At 39.3% G+C, this 18,006-nt stretch overlaps 1 protein-coding gene across 22 annotated transcripts in view; it reads left to right on the top strand.

Annotated features, from left to right (window-relative positions):
- The window catches only part of LOC121285500 (lysine-specific demethylase 2B-like), a 248,035-nt gene that overhangs the window by 207,793 nt on the left and 22,236 nt on the right, over nt 1-18,006 (top strand). For 20 of the 22 annotated variants that reach the window (XM_041201998.1, XM_041201999.1, XM_041202002.1 and 17 more), the window contains 4 exons: nt 2,960-3,123; nt 12,070-12,231; nt 13,595-13,813; nt 16,260-17,246. In XM_041201998.1, the coding sequence (XP_041057932.1) occupies nt 2,960-3,123; nt 12,070-12,231; nt 13,595-13,813; nt 16,260-16,441 (727 nt within the window). In that variant the 3' untranslated portion in view covers nt 16,442-17,246. Of the gene's footprint in view, nt 1-2,959; nt 3,124-12,069; nt 12,232-13,594; nt 13,814-16,259; nt 17,247-18,006 lie in introns of those variants that run through there. The other 2 variants (XM_041202008.1, XM_041202006.1) reach the window with 2 other exon arrangements.

Here is an 18,006-nt window from a genome sequence, read left to right as displayed (position 1 = left end):
TTCAGTGGTCTGCCTCGTCAATACTAATTTAACAGCAATTAACGTGGGCCCACTATCGTTTTCTCCAAAACACTTGGGCTGTTATATTAGATTTTGGGTTAACTAACCTTGGACTGACAGCAGGCTGGTTATATACCAGTGCTCAGATTTCTAGCAGTTATTGATCTCAGGTTGTCAGAGTAGCCAAGTAAAGGTGAAACTTGCATCAGAGTGAGGGAGCATCAGGAGTGTATGCCAGCTTGTACACCTAGTAACATTATTACAGTGTGACAGTGGCTTTTAACAGGTGGGGAGAAATGGAAGTGTCTGAAGTGTAAGGGCCTTATTAGTTCACCTGTTACAATTGCCATTGATTGACAAGCAGTGAAATGCACAGCACTGAGGAAAGATGCCTTAATATTTGGGATACAGATCATTCTACTTTACATATTAACCACAAGCTTCAGATGGAGTCGTTGTGTATTTCCAGCATCTTCAATTTTTTCTCTTTTTACATTTAGGCAGAGAATTGTGCCTTGAATTTTGAACCTTAAATTTCATCTGCTTTGTGTTCCTGCTAGCCAATCAAACTCTTTTTTAATTAATGTTTGTAAAATATTTGAATTGATTTTATTACTACACTATATTGTGCAATGGGATTGTGTACGATATCTTGATGCTACAGTGATTGTTAGACTTGTGTTCATGAATCCATTCACCGTGAGGCATCATCTTCAGATGACACCGCCTGCAAAAATGGGGGGTTTTCGTTAAGAGAGGCAGAGAATATTGGGAGAGAATTGGCTTGCACTGTTCCTGAGCACTTCCTAGCAGCTCCTTAAAGAGGAGCATTGGCAGAACCTGGGAGGAGGCCTCTGTCTGCTTCAGTGGGTGTGGGGAGTGGTCCTTCTGCAGGGATCAAATGCATGAAGAATATTATACATAAAAGTTATATTTTGAGCTGGGAGGAATGATTGCCTTCACCCCTCCAATTTTTGTTCACCCCATCCCCCTCATAGGTAATGATTCTTTCTGGAACACAGCTCCATATTGCGTGCCAACAGCTCATAAATATCTTGCCCAAGTGCTTACTGTTCATCAGTGAAGGAAACCAAAGGGTTGGCATGCTCTTTGACATGACATTGTTGGAAACACTTAAACACTTTTCTCCAGGGGGAAAGCGAGGGCTACTGGTTAGCATTAAGAATAAAAACATTTGAGGAAGATTTATTTTTAATGGTTTGTAGGCCTCCCCACTGTACCAGATGATGAACTAGTCTGCAAAATCATTTCTGCTGCCATTGTAAGAGAGAAGCAAGTTGCTTCACATGACTCTATAGGTAATTAGAAATATGCATTTTGTGAGGTTCTACTTCCAATATCGAGCCTCACTGGATGTGAGGAGGTGCATTCAGTAAGTCACCGAGCATTGCAAAGCCATTTCTGGGACATGAGCTGCCAATTAGCATGGCTGTTTACTGGTAGCAGAGCTTCGTTAAATTACAAACATTTATTTCAAAATAATTATACATATTTTAGTATGTGGGTCATTTGGTGTGATACTCGTAAGAATTCAGGTGCTGTAAACAACAAGGGTGTTTAACTTGAATAAAAACAGAATTACCTGGAAAAACTCAGCAGGTCTGGCAGCATCGGCGGAGAAGAAAAGAGTTGATGTTTCATGACCCTTCAACAGAACTCTTTTCTTTTCCGCTGATGCTGCCAGACCTGCTGAGTTTTTCCAGATAATTCTGTTTTTGTTTTGGATTTCCAGCATCCGCAGTTTTTTGTTTTTATCTCTGTGTTTAACTTGTATATTTTTGCAAAAAAAAACATTCTTTATTCATAAATCTTCAACAACATTTCAAACCATTTCAAAATCACCATCACAAAAATACAATCAGGTTCAACTTTTACAACATGAATCACAAGGTGTATCAGTACAGACAATGAATATTACAATCATTGGCAGACATTCATTTTGAGCTGTACATCCTGAGGGGCTCTTCACAGTTCCCAGCCCCCCAGTGCACTGTGGCAGAAAGGTCTTAGGGAGCGACCCTTCCCCATTGCGCCTTTGTGGCAGCTGCCCCAAGCTTTAGTGCGTCCCTCAGCACGTAGTCCTGGACTTTGGAATGTGCCAGTCTGCAACACTCGGTCGGGGACAACTCTTTAACTTGAATGTTACATAGCAACAATAGAGTCTCATCATACTGCTGCAGGCATAGTGTAAGTACTTGACGCTGGACTCACTCTGCCCTGTTTCATTACCAGTTTGGGTCATGATACCAAATTTACGCTATACAAATTTAATGTCAGTGAGAAAGTGAAAATAGTTTTGCATCAACATCTTGTACTGTGAATGTGTGCTAAATTAGTCTTATACCAATTATAGAGAATAAGTATAATAGCTTGTAGCATACACAATAGTTGTGAGAAAAAGAAAATACAGTTGACAATAGTTATAAAGTAGCAGCACTTATTTTATTTTTGCAGTCTGTTGCAACTTATATCAGTTTGTTATGCTTTCACCAAATAACTGATAATCTAATCAGCCCAATAGATTACTGAGTTGGGGGGCATAGTGGTATTGTCACTGGACTGGTAATCCAGAGACCCAGGTTCAAATCCCAAATCACGGCAGATGATGGAATTTGAATTAAATAAATATCTGGAATAAAAAGTGTAAAGATGACCATGAAACCATTGTCGATTGTCATAAAAAACCCATCTGGTTCACTAATGTCCTTTAGGAAAGGAAAGCTACCGCCCTTACCTGGTCTGGCCTACATGTGACTCTGGACCCACAGCAATTTGGTTGACACTTAAATGCCCCTTGAACAATTCGAGATGGGCAATAAATGCTGGCCTAGCCAGCGACGCCCACATCCCATGAAAGAATAGAAAAAAATTGTAACTGATCTAAAATTACTCTTCATTTCCATGTTATTGAAACAGTTGTTACATTTTACCTTCCTAGGTGCTGTGACAAGAGGCTTTGGACCAAGATTGATTTAAACCGGTGCAAATCAATCACACCTCTTATGCTCAGTGGCATTATTAGGAGACAACCTGTAATCCTTGACCTGAGCTGGACAAACATATCGAAAAAACAGTTAACTTGGCTTATCAACAGGCTGCCAGGTGAGTGTCTGAAATGCCAATACACTAATATCAGCTTGTCGCATTAAAATGAATTGAAAATACTGAGCTAGTCAGACTATGCAAGTAAGTTTAGTTATGCTTCAGTGAATGTGTGAATGAACATTTTGTTTTTCACAAAACTACATCTTTCTTTGATATGTCACCCATAATTTTGAAGAATAAGCTTATCATGTTTGATTTTGTGGCCATTTTTGATGTCCAGAATATCCAAATGAACAGATGTATTGAATAGAAATGCATGATAAAATGTTCCATTAACAGCACTATTTTCCTAATGACGATGATCAGGGATCATAGGCATAACATTTAAAAATAAATAGTCATTTATCACTTAGTTCTCTATCTGCACTCCTTTAATCTTCTGCACAAAACAAGTTCTCAGGAAAATAAACTTGAAGCATGGGAATCATATGGTTTCCACTAATTCCTACTTGTGGGGAAGCATATAATCACTGCTTAGTACATTTTTATTACAAAATAAATTGCTTGGCATGGTAATATGAAATGGAATGATGTTCCATGATAGGATTGGCTTCCTACATCCAGCTCACTGGTTATTCTGAAGCTATCAGGACTACCATAGGAGTAAACAAATGTGCTTTAATGTTGACATTTAGTGCAGGGAGGTGGCTTTGATGTATTTAATAGTTGGAAAAATCAATAAAATTTTATGATTATTATAAATATAGTTTCTGCTGAGTGCTGTTCTTGCTCTTGTTTTCTGTCCAATAACTTAGTCTGGTCATTTAAAGCCTGACCTATGATCTGCAAATGTTATTTTTCTGCCTTCTCAATTTGGGAAGATCACCTGGTGGCGTATGATTTATCCCAGTAGGTCAGAGTGCAATGATATGGGTTCTTAGGTCAACCTTTGGATCTCACTGTGGTTTACCATGATTTGGGACAAGAAAAGGCATATTGCTTTATAGAAGATACAAGATATGCCTACAGGAATGGTCAGTCACTGAAATTAAGGAGAATATCTAGTGTAAAAACCCAAAAAGTAACATTTCTAAAATGGTGTAGCATTGAGCTCTGTGCAGTCAGTAATTCCTGCAACCTTCTTGTCTACTTTGAAATCTTTTTAGCTATCAGATTTTAAAACTAATGTTAGCTTCCCAAGGAGACATTGTTTTTGCCCTTACATTCATGAATTCCTGCTGTTTTGCACTTAATTCAAAGCAATGTTGCTGTGAAAATAGTCTATTAAAAGCTTAAAGCTGCTTAGGAACATAAGAAATAGGAGCAGAAGCAAACCATTTGACCCCTAGAGTTTATTCCACCATTCAGCATGATCTTGACTGATCTTCCACCATAGCTCCACTTTCCTGCCTGCTCTCCATATCCCTTGATTCCCTGAGAGATCAAAGATCTATTGGTATCGGTCTTGAATACACTCAACAATGGAGCATCCACAACTCTCTGGGCTAGACAATCCCTAAGATTCATAATCCTCTGAGTGAAGAAATTTCTCCTCCTCCCTGTCCTAAATGATCAGCTCTCATCCTGAGGCTGTGCCTCCTGTGTTCTAGATTCACTAGCCAGGGGAGACAACCTCTCTGTGTCTACCTTGTCAAGGCCTTTCAAAATCTTGTTGGAGAGACTGTTGTCATAATTCCATCATTTAGATTATGACGACTAAACTAGGTATGGTAGCAGAGTGGTTATGTTACTGGACTAGTAGCCCAAAGGCTTGGATTAATATTCCATAGATAGGAGTTCAAATCTCACCATGTCAATGTCGGAATTTATATGAACTTATTAAATAAACCTGGAATTAAAAAGCTATTATCACTGATGGGGACCATGAACAAGCTGGATTGCCATGAAAATCCATCTAGGAACATAGGAGCAGGAGGAGTCCAGTCAGCCTGTCAAGTCTGCTCTGCCATTCAATTAGACCATGGCTAATTACCTACCTCAACGCCATTTTCCTGCACTATCCCCATGTCCTTTGATGTTATTCGTATCCAGAAATCTATCGATTTTTGTCTTGAACATGCTCAATGATGGAACTTCCATAACCCTCTGGGGTAGAGAATTTCAAAGATTCACCACCCTCTGAGTGAGGAAATTCCTCCTCATTTCAGTCTTAAATGGCCTGCCCCATATTCTGAGACTGTGTCCCCTGGTTCTAGATTGACCAGCCATGGGACACATCCTATCTACATCCACCCTGTCACACCCTGTAAGAATTTTGCAAGTTTCAATGAGATCACCTCTCAATTTTCCAAACGCTAGAAAATATGGGCCCAGTTTCCTCAATCTCTCCTCATAAAATAATCCTGCCATCCCAGAGATTAGTCTGGTGAACCTCCATTGCACTCCCTCTGTGGCTAGTATAACCCTCCTTAGAAAAGGAGACCAAAACTGTACGCAATACTCCAGGTGCGGTGTTACCAAGGTTCTATATAATCACAGCAAGACACCTTCACTCCTGTACTCAAATCACCTTGCAATGAAGGCCAATGTGCCATTTGCCTTCCTAATTGCTTGCTACACCCTCGTGCTAGCTTTTAATGACTGACGAATAAGGATGTCCATGTCCCTTTGGACATCAACACTTCTCATCATTTAAGAAATACTCTGCCTTTGTTTCTTCCTACCAAAGTGGATAACTTCACGCTTATTCACATCATATTCCATCTGCCATGTTCTTGCCCATTTACTTAGCCTGTCCAAGTGTCCTTGATGCTTCTCTGTATCCTCTTCACAACTTATGTTCTCATATAGTTTTGTGTTATCAGCAAATTTGGAAATATTACATTTGATACCTATATCCAAATAATTTATGTAGATTGTGAGCAGCTGTGGCCCCAGCACTGATCCTTGTGGTACCCGACTAGTAACAGCCTGCCATCCTGAGAATGACCCATTTATTCCAAATCTTTTCTGTCCGATAACCAATTCTCGATCCATACCCGTATATTACCCCAATCCCATGTGCTTTAATTTTGTTTACTAACCTCCTGCATGGGACCTTATTAAAAGTATTCTGAAAATCCAAATACACCATATCCACTGGTTCTCCTTTATCTATGCTACAAGTAACATCCTCAAAAAAAACTCCCAAAGGTTTTGTCAAACATGATTTCCTTTCTATAAATCCATGTTGACTCTGCCATTCGTATCATTATTTTCCAAGTGTCTGGTTATCAAATCTTTTATAACAGATTCTAACATATTTTCCTATTACTGAAGTCAAACTAACAGGTTTGTAGTTCTCCATTTTCTCTCTCTCCCTCCCTTCTTAAATAGTGGGGATACATTTGCTACTTTCCAGTCCACAGGAACCTTTCCAGAATCTATATAGAATTTTGAAAGATAACCACAAATGCATCTTCTATCTCTAGCAACCTCCCTCAATAATCTGGGATGTAGATCATCAGTTCCAGGGGATTTATCAATCCAATTAGATTTGAGTACTATGTCTTCATTTATACTAATTTCTTTCAGTTCCTCAGAAGGGTTTTTCAGAAGCCCCTTGTTTCTCTAGTATTTCTAGGAGATTTTCTGTATCTTTCTCCATGAATTTGTCCTTGCTAATGTTTTCATTTTCACATGCCTAAAGAGGCTTTTACAGTCCATCTTTGCTTCTCACTAACTTGCTTTCATATTCTCTTTTCCCTTTCTTTATCAGTTTCTTGATCCTCCTTTGCTGGATTCTAAATTGCTCCCAATCCTCGGGTGTACTACTTTTTCTGGCAATCTCATAAACCACTCCCTTTGATCTAATGCAATCTTTAACTTATTTTGTTAGCCACAGTTGATTCACCTTTCCTGGTGGGTTTGTGTCTTAAAGGAATGTAGATTTGTTGTAGATTGGTTCACTAATATCCTTCAGGGAGGGATATCTACTGTTCTTCCCGGTCTGCCATATAATGTGACACCAGATCTACAACAATGTTGTTGGCCCCTAATGGCCTAGTTGGATCAAACCACAATGAAAAATAATAAGAATAAAACTGGCCAGATCACCCAGCATCAGCCTTTGCACCGGACATGACGAAAAGACACCCAACCCAGTCAACCCTGCAAAGCCCTAATAACATCTGGGGACTTGTAAAAATTTGGGAGAGCTGTCCTACAGATTACTCAGACAATAGCCTGATGTTTAATCTGATTTGCACCTTTCAGCTAATGTCCCACATTCCCATCATCATTCCTTGGTGCGTTCACTGGCAGGACAGACCCACCAGAGGTGGTACGCAGCACTTTGGGACATAGTCATGAGCCTGTGAGCCCTCAACATGAGACTGGATTTGCAGTCAATGTTATCAGGTCAAACATGGGCAAAGGGACTTGATCCTAATCACCGCCTACCACTTTCCTTCAGCTAATGAATCAGTGCTGCTCCATGTGGAACACCATTTGGAAGAAGCGCTGAGGGTAGCAAGAGCACAGAATATGGATGGGAGAATTCAATATCCATTACCATGGGTGACTTAGTAGCACCATTATTGACTGAACTGACTGAATCCTTAGGACATAACTGTTAGACTGGCCTGAGGCAGGTGGTGAGATAACCAACAAGCGGGAGAAACTTTGTCTATGTCCATCTTCCTGTCATAGGTGTACCTGTCCATGACAATGTTGATATGAGTGATTATCACAGAGTCCTTGTGGAGATGAACTCCTGTCTTCACACTGAGGACATCCCCCACCAGGTGTATGGCACCAACCGCCTGCTAGGTGAGATTCAGAACAGATCTAGCAACTCAAAACTTGGCATCTGTGAGACGCTGTGGGACATCAGCAGCTGCAGAATTGCTGTGGCAGTTCTTCAGGGCAGTATCTCAACCATTTTCAGCTGTTTCATCCATGACCACCTCTCTATCAAAAAGTCAGAAGTGGGAAAGTTTGCTGATTATTTCTCAGTGTTGAGTTCTATTTGCAACTTCTCAGATAAAGAAGCAGTCTGTGTCACCATGCAGGAAGGCCCTGGCAATGTTTGAGCTTGATGTGAAACTTGGTAAGCAAAATTCACACCTCAAAAGTGCCAGGCAATGATTATCTACAACAAGAACATTGGAACATGGGACTTAGGAGCAAGAGTAGGCCATTCGGCCCTTCAAGCCTACTCTGCCATTCATAAAGATCATGCTGATCCAACCATTTCTCCTTTACATTCAACAGCATTTTCAGCATCAAATCCTCTACCATCAACATCTTGCGGATCACCATTATGTGGACCAGCCACATAACCTGCTCTTGTAACCACAGTTTTTAACACCATCCAGGGCAAAGCAGCCTGCTCGATAGGCACCCCTACACCACCTTAAATCTTCACTCCGTCCATCACCAATGCACCATGGCTGCACTGTGTACCATCTACAAAATGCACGTCAAAATGCCAAGTCTCTTCTGACAGTACCTTCCAAACTCTAGACCACATAAAAGGACAAGGGCAGCAAGTGCATGGGAACACCATCTGTGTGTTCCCCTCCAAGCCAGACACCATCCTGATTTGGAGACGTTTTGCTGTTCCTTCACTGGGTCAACATGCTGGAACTCCCTCCCCAGCGGTACAGTGGGAAAAACTTCATACAGAGATAACCACCACCACCTCGAGGGCAATTAGGGATTGCTCATAAATGCTGATCTTGTGCCATGAATGAACAGCAAAAAAGAAAGCCCTGCTTCTATTCCCATTACTGAAATTTCTATCACTGCCTCGCAAAATCTGTACTCCACAAAAGTTTTTGTATATCTCTTATCCAAGTACAATGTTCATTAAGAGGAGAAAAGAAGTGTAATAAGCCAAAGAATGCCCTGAGGGACATGACTTCAGCTGTACAGCACAGAAATATTACAGTTAGAGAGGAAGGTTTTGTTTTTAAGTGGAATAAGTTTGGACAGTACCTACTAGGTAGGTAGGTGGGGAGAGATTTATTTGTTTTAGATGGAGAGGTGGGTAGGCGAAGAAATTAATTAGCCTATTGCTATCTAATGACCATACAAGCGCAATTGTTTTGCATTCTAACTTGTTTGTTATGCTGGAGCCATGGGATGGAAACAGGAATTATCTATGGGTGGACTCTATTGGCAGTACAGATTGCTTCCTTAATTTGGTAATCATTATTTTTGCATGGTAAATAACCTTAAATTCCCCAAACCTGTGTTATGTAATGGCAGGACTAGGTCTATCACCTGATTAGGCGTTATTACAAAGCCTGTACTATGATCCACATTCCTATATTCCTGTAGTCCGATGTTTTGTATTACCTTTGTTTTGTTGGCAGTCTTTAAATCAGATTTTCATTCCATAGCTATGATTATGCATCATTGCACGTTCTTTAGCAAGGTCAATCTGACTTTTGTTCCATAGCGCTCATTATCATGACCTTCAGAGTTTGAATGAGGCCCAGATTATTTCTTCCTGTGATTGCAGAGTGGATGATGAGCTAATTAGGACATTTCAGAGTGCTTTGTAGTTTTTTTAAGTGCGTGTGCTGCCCTTGGCAGTGGTACAGTGTATTAGGTTGCCTTGGGGCACCATTTGTGTTCTGTTCTGAACAGGAATTTTTTATAAGATCATAACATTGATTGTGAAACACCTTCAGGTTGTCATGCTGCAGTTCTGGTTTGGTTTTGGGCAGTAGATGGCATAGTTTGGATTATGCTAATATGATGGCAGTTTCCTGACCACAAAATAAATTTGCAAAGCCTAATAAGTTTTGCATCAGTTATATTTGCATGTACCAGTATTGCAGTTTGCCTTGTGTCATTCATTGACGTGTTGTGGATTTTGAAAATGAATCCCCAAAACATCCCATTAGACCACAAGACACTTAGCAAAGAGTTGGAGGCTGAATTGCATTTCATCTCAATAGGTGGTACAAAAGCAGTAATGCAAAGCACTCTAGACCAATCATTGGGGTTTAACTATTATATCAGAGGGAAAAGGAACAGGTGATAGATCTGGTCCTGTCATTTTAATGAAAAGATGGATGTCACAATGCCATATTTAGCATATATAGTCAACCAAATTGAATAAAAGTGGAAGCTGTGAAAACTTTGTAAAGCAGCCCTTGTCAGAGTTTTCTGTTGCCCATTATTAAGAGTAAAATAATTTGTTTCTACTGATTCTACTTGGGTTAGGTATCGGACATGCTTACTGGAGATTGTTTCTGTTACCATTACAGCATGCCCACAACTCTACCCAAAAAATATTTGAGATCTGTGGGGAAGCCATTTAAATACTAATTTTTCAGAAAATGGGTATACTTTAAAGAGAAAAGCCTTATTTAAAGCGATTTATATTCAGTGGACAAAATCACTGCGCCACCATTCCCTTAACTGGTTGTCTCATCCCTTCAGTTGCCATTCCATATTTCAGTCAAATGGGTATCATTCAAGTCATGGGTCATTTTATTCAATACTGGCCACTTGTTAAAATTTATTATATCATTGTTTTGCCCCTTGTTTTTCAATGTGTGCTGTAGCTTCTACAATATGTTGCCCCTTTGGTTATTGAGAGGCTTACATTGGGTCCCAGTCCAGTAATACTTCACCTTTTAAAATTCTTATCCTCATGTTCAAAGCGCCCCCATGGCCTTGCCTCACCCGATCTCTGTCAGTGTCACAACCTTTGCAAACTTGTGTTCCTCCAACTCCGGATTCTTCTGCATCCCCAACTTTTCACCCTAACACTGGCAGCTATGCCTTCAGGTGCCTCGGTCTTGAGCTCTGGAATTTACGTCTCGAAAATCACTCCACCTCTTCACCCCGCTCTCCTCATTTAAAACATTCAAAGTGTACCTCACCAGTCTTAATGTCGTCTCTTTTGACTTGGTGTGAATTTTTGTCTGATTACCCTCCTTTGAAGCCCCTTGGGCTGCATTACTATGTTAAAGGTGCTTCTAAATGAAAATTGTTGTACAAAGTTTCAACAGTTTCTGAAGCCACCTCTCCTGAACTCTGTTTCTCATTCATCAATTTGAATCACCCAAATACTCCTTCACCACACTCTGTTAGTTGTACATTTTCTTTAAGAAGCCATTTGCTTCTGATGAAATAGCATGGGTGACACTGACATATTTCAGTTTATAAAAGACTATATAAATTAGTGTGAGCTTCTCTTAATTTTGGGTCGTAAAATCTGACTTCAACCGGGGAAACGGCAGCCTTTTTATATCTACCACAAAAATCAAACTTTCCACTATTTTCTTCTTCTTTCTTTGATCAACTGAGGAAAATGTACACCTGTTTTGGTAGCATTGTTAGAAGCAGTGTAGGCAGGCTTATCAGAACTTTCCTGAATAAAATCTGATGCAGAGAAAAAGGAAATATCACCCAGGTTGCTATTTTTGACAGTAGGTGCAGAAAGATTAAAGCTGTAAAGCCCCTGCATGAAGCAACGGTTTCAAAATTGAGACAGCTGTCACTCAACAAGGAATCGAGCAATGTGCTGTCCGAGGCTAATCAGCAATAGCATGTCTCTTCATCTGATGACAAGTAATTTTTCCTCTTTTTTTGTACATAAATGGAGCTAATGTGAATTAATTACCTTATCAGAATCCTTTACTATAACTAGCACAGAATATTAGCATGAGGCAATTAATTTTTAGCAGCAGATTGCTGACCTCCGACCGGCCATCACAGGGATGCGACATCAGAGCAGCCACTACTTTTATTTGTTGGGGTTCTATGATTTATACCTCTTATATTCTTAATATTTTAATGAGGATAATACCAATACATGAGCACACGGTTCTCCTAGTTAGCTCCTATGTACTAATAAAGCAGTGACTTTGGTGTTTTTTGTGTGGTTGTTCTTGTCATGTTTTGTGATTCCTGTGTTAATCGTTTACAATTTTTTTTAGGATTTATATTAAATTAATTTCTTGAACATAGCCACTTAGCACTTTCACATCCAAACTGCTGTACAGCTGATACGTTCAACTTTGTCTTCCCCTTTTTTAGGTCTTAAGGATTTGGTTGTTTCAGGCTGCTCCTGGGCAGCAATCTCTGCACTTTGCAGCTCTAGTTGTCCCTTGCTGAGAACCATAGATCTCAGATGGGTGGAAGGATTAAAAGATGCTCAAATGAGAGATCTGCTTTCACCGCCAACTGACAACAGACCAGGTAGGAAATCATTTTAGACCCTTTTACACATGTTTCAAGGTGTGTTATATCTAGTCACCTAGCTTTTTGAGTTGGTTAATTATGACCCGTTAATTGCACATCTTCCTTTGTGCTCAGTATGATTCCAGCTAGTGGAGAGTTTTCCCTCTATTCACATTGATTTCAATTTTACTAGGGCTCCTTGATGTCACACTCTAGCAAATGCTGTCTTCATATCAAGGACAGTCACTCTCATCTCGCCTCTAGAATTCAGTCCTTTTGTCCATGTTTGGACAAAAGCCTTAATGAGCTCTGGAGTCAGGTGGTCCTGGCAGAATCCAAACTGAGCATCAGTGAACAGGTTGTTGGTGCATAAGTGCCATTTGATAGTTCTGTCAGCAACACCTTCCATTATTTTGCTGATGATTGAGACTAGGCAGATGGGACACCAATTGGCCTGATTGGATTTGTGCTGCTATTTATGGACAGGACATACCTGGGTAATTTTTCACTTTTTCAGGTAGATACCAATGTTGTAGCTGTACTGGAACAGCTTGGATAGAGGCACAGTCAATTCTGGAGGACAGGCCTTAAGCACTTTAGCCGGGATGTTGTCGGGACCACGGTCTTTGCTGTATCCCACCTGCTCAGCTGTTTCTTGATATCACATGGTGTGAATCAAATTGACTGGCTTCTGTGATAATGAAGAGCTGAGGAAGAGGCTGAGATGAATTATTCACTGCATTGTTTCACTATTACTGTTTTGCAGAATGTTCTAGAAACATGTTTTAACTTTTTCTGGATGTTTTGATTGATGGCAGGTGCTTTTAGGAGGCTTGTTTTCTGCTATCAATCACAGAAGGCTCACAACATTGCAGTTAAAAATTAAATTGATTTGCAGATTGTACTCCACATGTTGTCATCCTTAAGTCAGAATACCTACACCTCCACTTTCTACCATTTATTTACTTATTTTGTTCTTGAATAACATAACATTACAGAAACACTCAGTATCAGTGCTCTTGAGCCTCTCTCCGGGCAATCATTTTACTTCTGCTGTCGTTGATGTAATTTTTTTCAGCTGTTTCAGAATTCATACATTTATTTTTAGACCACATACTCCATAAATGAATGCTGAAAAAGGCAAATTGACCATCCTGATAGCATATTGTGGCATACAATCTAATTGATCTAAAATAGCAAAGATAAAAATTAATTTTTAATTTTAAATGATTTTCAGTCTTTTCTTTAATAACGTATCAATAGTGCGTTGTAGTAATACTTCTGTATTATTAAAACAAACACTAATAGTGATGTGTACAATTACATGAACTATGAGACTCTCAGAATCCGGTATGTTAATAAGTGTCTTGTTACCATAAAGGTCAAATTGACAATCGCAGCAAACTACGAAATGTGGTAGACCTTCGTCTGGCTGGACTGGACATTACAGATGCAACACTCCGACTTATTATTAGGCACATGCCAATGCTTTCCAAACTGGACCTTAGTTACTGCAACCATCTGACAGATCAATCAATTAACCTACTAACAGCAGTTGGCACTACAACTAGAGATTCCCTAACAGAAGTCAATCTATCAGGTGAGAAATGTGCATTTGATGCCTTATTATTGAAACCGAAATTGATGAAAATCAATGTTAATTGCTTTGCAAGTGATTTGAGTAATTGTGGTACATAATTTAGAAAATAAAATTCGAGATTTTATAGTACCGTGAAAACATGGATGTTTTCCTATTTCAAACCAATCCAATTTTAATGAAGTTTAAAAAGAAACTTCTAGTTATTTTTTACACATTGCACAAATAGCAAATTATGCAATAAGGATCAGTTGTTCCCAATCCTGAAAACTCTTAATGGGGGCACAGTCCTATAAGTACTGGTAGCTCTTAAGATACTTCACCCAATAACCATAACCATCTTCAGCTGCTTCATCAATAATATTTCCACCATCATAATGTTTAGAGGTGGTGTAGTGTTCGTAAGTCAGCCTATGTCAGCTTAAAGCAAGATCTGATGACATCCAGGTTTGGACGGTAAATGGCAGATACATTTGCAACACACAAGTTCCAGGTAATGACCTTCTCCATTAAATAAAAGCTTAGCTATCTCTCCAAGACCTTCAATGGCACTACCATTACCAATTCCTGTCCATCAACATCTTGGGGGTAATTATCACCAGAAGCGTAACTGAACCAGCCATATAACCAACATCATAACCCAACCAGAGCAGGGCAAGGATTAGGTACTCCAAGAAGAATGGCTCATTTCCTGAAGTTGTTTCACCATCAACAATATGGACGTCGGAAGTGTGCCCTTAACTTAACTGGATGTGTAGCTGCAATCATTCTACAAAGAAGTTCAACACCATCCAAATCATTGGATTGGTTCTAGTGCCACTTTACTCAATATCCATACATCCACATTGACTCCAATATGTACAATATATATATGTCCTGAGAACCCCCCAATCTCTCACCATCCTGTCTTGGACATAGTGTTGTCATTCTTTCATTATCACTGGGTCAGTATCCTGGAATTATTTTACCTACTGCCATTGTAGGAGCATCATTATATACTGCTGCAGTCCTCATGCAAAGCCCTCCACCACCTTTTCAGGGCAAGGTATGGGAAGTAAAAGTTGCTTTCATTGCTCGCATCCAGGATTTTTTTTTAAATGAACTTAATAACATTTAACAACCTTTTTGACCCTGGAGAACATTACAGCTGAGCCTAAATCTATCCTCAACCATACTTTCTAGTATATGGTCACTAAATAGCAATTTGGAGTGGGAACACTGGCTGATTCCTCCTTTTTTTTATTCTTTCATAGGATGTGGGCACTACTGGCTAGGCCAGCATTTATTGCCTATGCCTAATTGCTGTGAGAAGGTGGTGGTGAGCTGCCACCTTGAACCGCTGCAATCCATGTGGTGTAGGTACACCCAGTGCTGTTATGGAGGGAGTTCCAGAAATTTGACACAGCAACAGTGAAGGAAGTCAGGGTTGTGAGAGATTTGGAGGGGAACTTGCAGGTGGTGGTGTTCCCATGCATCTGCTGCCCTTGTCCTTCTAGATGTTAGAAGTCAGGGGTTTAGAGGGTGCCATCAAAGGAGTATTTTTGAGTTGATACGGTGCATCTTGTAGATGGTACACACTGCTGCCACTATGCATTGGTAGTGGAGGGAGTGAATATTTGTGAGTTGGGTGCCAATCAGGCAGGCTGCTTTGTCTTGAATGTGTCAAGCTTCTTGAATGTTGTTGGAATTACACTCATCCAGGCAAGTGGACAGTATTCCATTACACTCCTGACTTGTGCGCTGTAGATGGTGGACAGGCTTTGGGGAGTCAGGAGGTGTTACTCTCCACTGAATTCCCAGCCTCTGACCTGCTATTGTAGCCACAGTTTTAAATGGTTCATTCAGTTTAGTTTCTGGTCAATGGTAACCCCCAGGATGTTGATATTTAGTGATGGTAATGCCATTCGAATATAATAGGGTGATCGTTGGATTCTCTCTTCTTGGAAATGGTCATTGCCTGACACTTTTGCCTTCCCTAACCTCTGGTTGCTGAGGTCAATAATTTCAATGGGATAACACTGCAGTGAACATTACAAATCTGAAAGAAACTAAGGAAAAACATATTAAAATCAATAGTTAATGCATTCTATCTACAGTATTTAAATATTTAGCATTCTCAGTAAATTTTCCCCATTATATGGTTCAAATTATATTTATGTTCTTTGGTCTTACTTTCTGTGAATATTTTGAAGTAATAATTTGAATGTGTCTTAATATTGTTTAACACTATATATTTCAACAAGATTACTCTATTTTCTAGTCTTGAATACTTAAAATTGTCTGACCTTTTGAGGTTGCCCATTACATTTGGATTTATTTTCATTAATTAACTCAGTAATATCTTGTTTCAGTGGCATGTTCAGTTAAACTGAACACAGCATTCGAAATGTAGTTGAGAAATGTCTAAGTCCGTGCCTTACCTAAAATGCACAATATCCTTCTTCTTCAGTTTGCAATAAAGTCACTGATCAGTGCCTAACCTATTTCAAACGCTGTGGCAACATCTGCCGAATAGACCTCCGTTACTGCAAGCAGGTAACAAAAGAAGGTTGTGAACAATTCATAGCAGAAATGTCTGTTAGCATTCAGTTCAGTCTGTCAGAGGAGAAACTGTTACAAAAACTTAGTTAACTAAACAAAAAGAGAAACTGGACACCATAACAAAGGACGTTTAATTTCTTCTAAGATTTAATTACGCCCAGATTCTGCTTCATGTTATTGGCAAAAGACAGAAGGACAAGGATGAACTCTGGACAGAACCTTAAGGACAATGACAGAAGCTGCTTTTCCTCACACAAGTGTTTCCACGTCTGAAAATCACTCCAAAATTCAAATTTATTTCCTAAGTTTTAATAATGTATAAAAGGACACTGATGCATAAGTGTTTGTATTTGTATAAACATATGCGGCAAGAAAAAAATGATAAAACTAACTTTTTGTGCACGTTTTACAACTAACGCATGTGCAGTGTAAATTTTAATTTGTTCTTTTAAAAAAAATGCAGTCTTAAGACAGAGGTATCTTAGACATATCTGACCACACATTGGGATCATTTTGACCGTGTTATAAATATTGTTGTTTTGTTACACTCTACACATCATACATTATGCAGAAATATTTTTGTACAGAAATTACTTTATTGAGAGTAGTGTGGAAATTTCAATAATTCCAATGGTAACCTTATTACTTGTATACAATTGAATTCCAGTTTATTTCCGATTTCCCTATTTGTTACTTGTGGTTTAATCTCTGTAAAGTTCCACATGTTTCTTGTGGAATGATCTTTGTGATGTTTGTATGTGCCATCATTGCATGCCTTTAAGGCAAGCAGCTTAGCAGCAGTAATAATACTGTAAAAGTGACAAGATGTTGGTTTTCCACCATTTGCTATTGCCATTTTGTCATTGCTGAATTTGTATAAAACCTTTGTCTTGAATGCTGTGTACTGAAATATTGTTAGATTCACAGGGGAACAATATTCAAGGTGCTGTACAACACAATTTTTTTAACACTTCTCTCTAAATGAAAATGAGCAATTTCACAGAGAAAACAATGGTTTCCACTCCCTCTTGTGTCTGGTGCAGTTTGTCATGCATGTAAATGAGATGCAAATTAAGGATAGAATAAGACATCAGAATTCTCATTTTGTTCCTATTGTGTTCATCTGTGCCTAGATAAGAGAACTAATAGCTTGCTAGTGAAGCACAGTCTGATGTAAATGCTCCATTTAAAGTTACCTAGGCAATCTTAACCCATAGATCAGGTTGTCCTGCATATTGATTTTTTTTTAAAGCTTTGGTTATTGAGGTTAAATTTAAACTACGAGATTTTTGGAACCCAATCTCCATGAAGGATACTACAAATGTACATTTTCCTATGGGAATTCTGGGGTGTGCTTTCTGGATAGACTAGGGCACCAGGGACCAAGTCTGTATCGAAAGGTGAGGATAAATTACTTCACGGTATTTTGTACTCCCTATCCGGGGGCCCCAAAAACAATGTTCAGTGGCTTTGGAATTCTAGTGAGGGAATGCGAGAAGCTTAGCCTTTACAACCAGTACTGTAGGTAGTCAGTCCTGGATCAGCTTCCCGAGCAACTGTGCCAATTCTTCATGTCATCACTATCACCATCAGTAAAAGAGATTCATCCATTTTGGGAACAAGTGTCAGAAAATGCAATGATGAGATTACATGCT

This window comes from Carcharodon carcharias, chromosome 13 (assembly GCF_017639515.1).
Source record: "Carcharodon carcharias isolate sCarCar2 chromosome 13, sCarCar2.pri, whole genome shotgun sequence".
Taxonomy (NCBI): Eukaryota; Metazoa; Chordata; class Chondrichthyes; order Lamniformes; family Lamnidae; genus Carcharodon; species Carcharodon carcharias.
The sequence above is the reverse complement of the archived record's forward strand: the minus strand, read 5'-3'. Positions and strand labels throughout refer to the sequence as shown.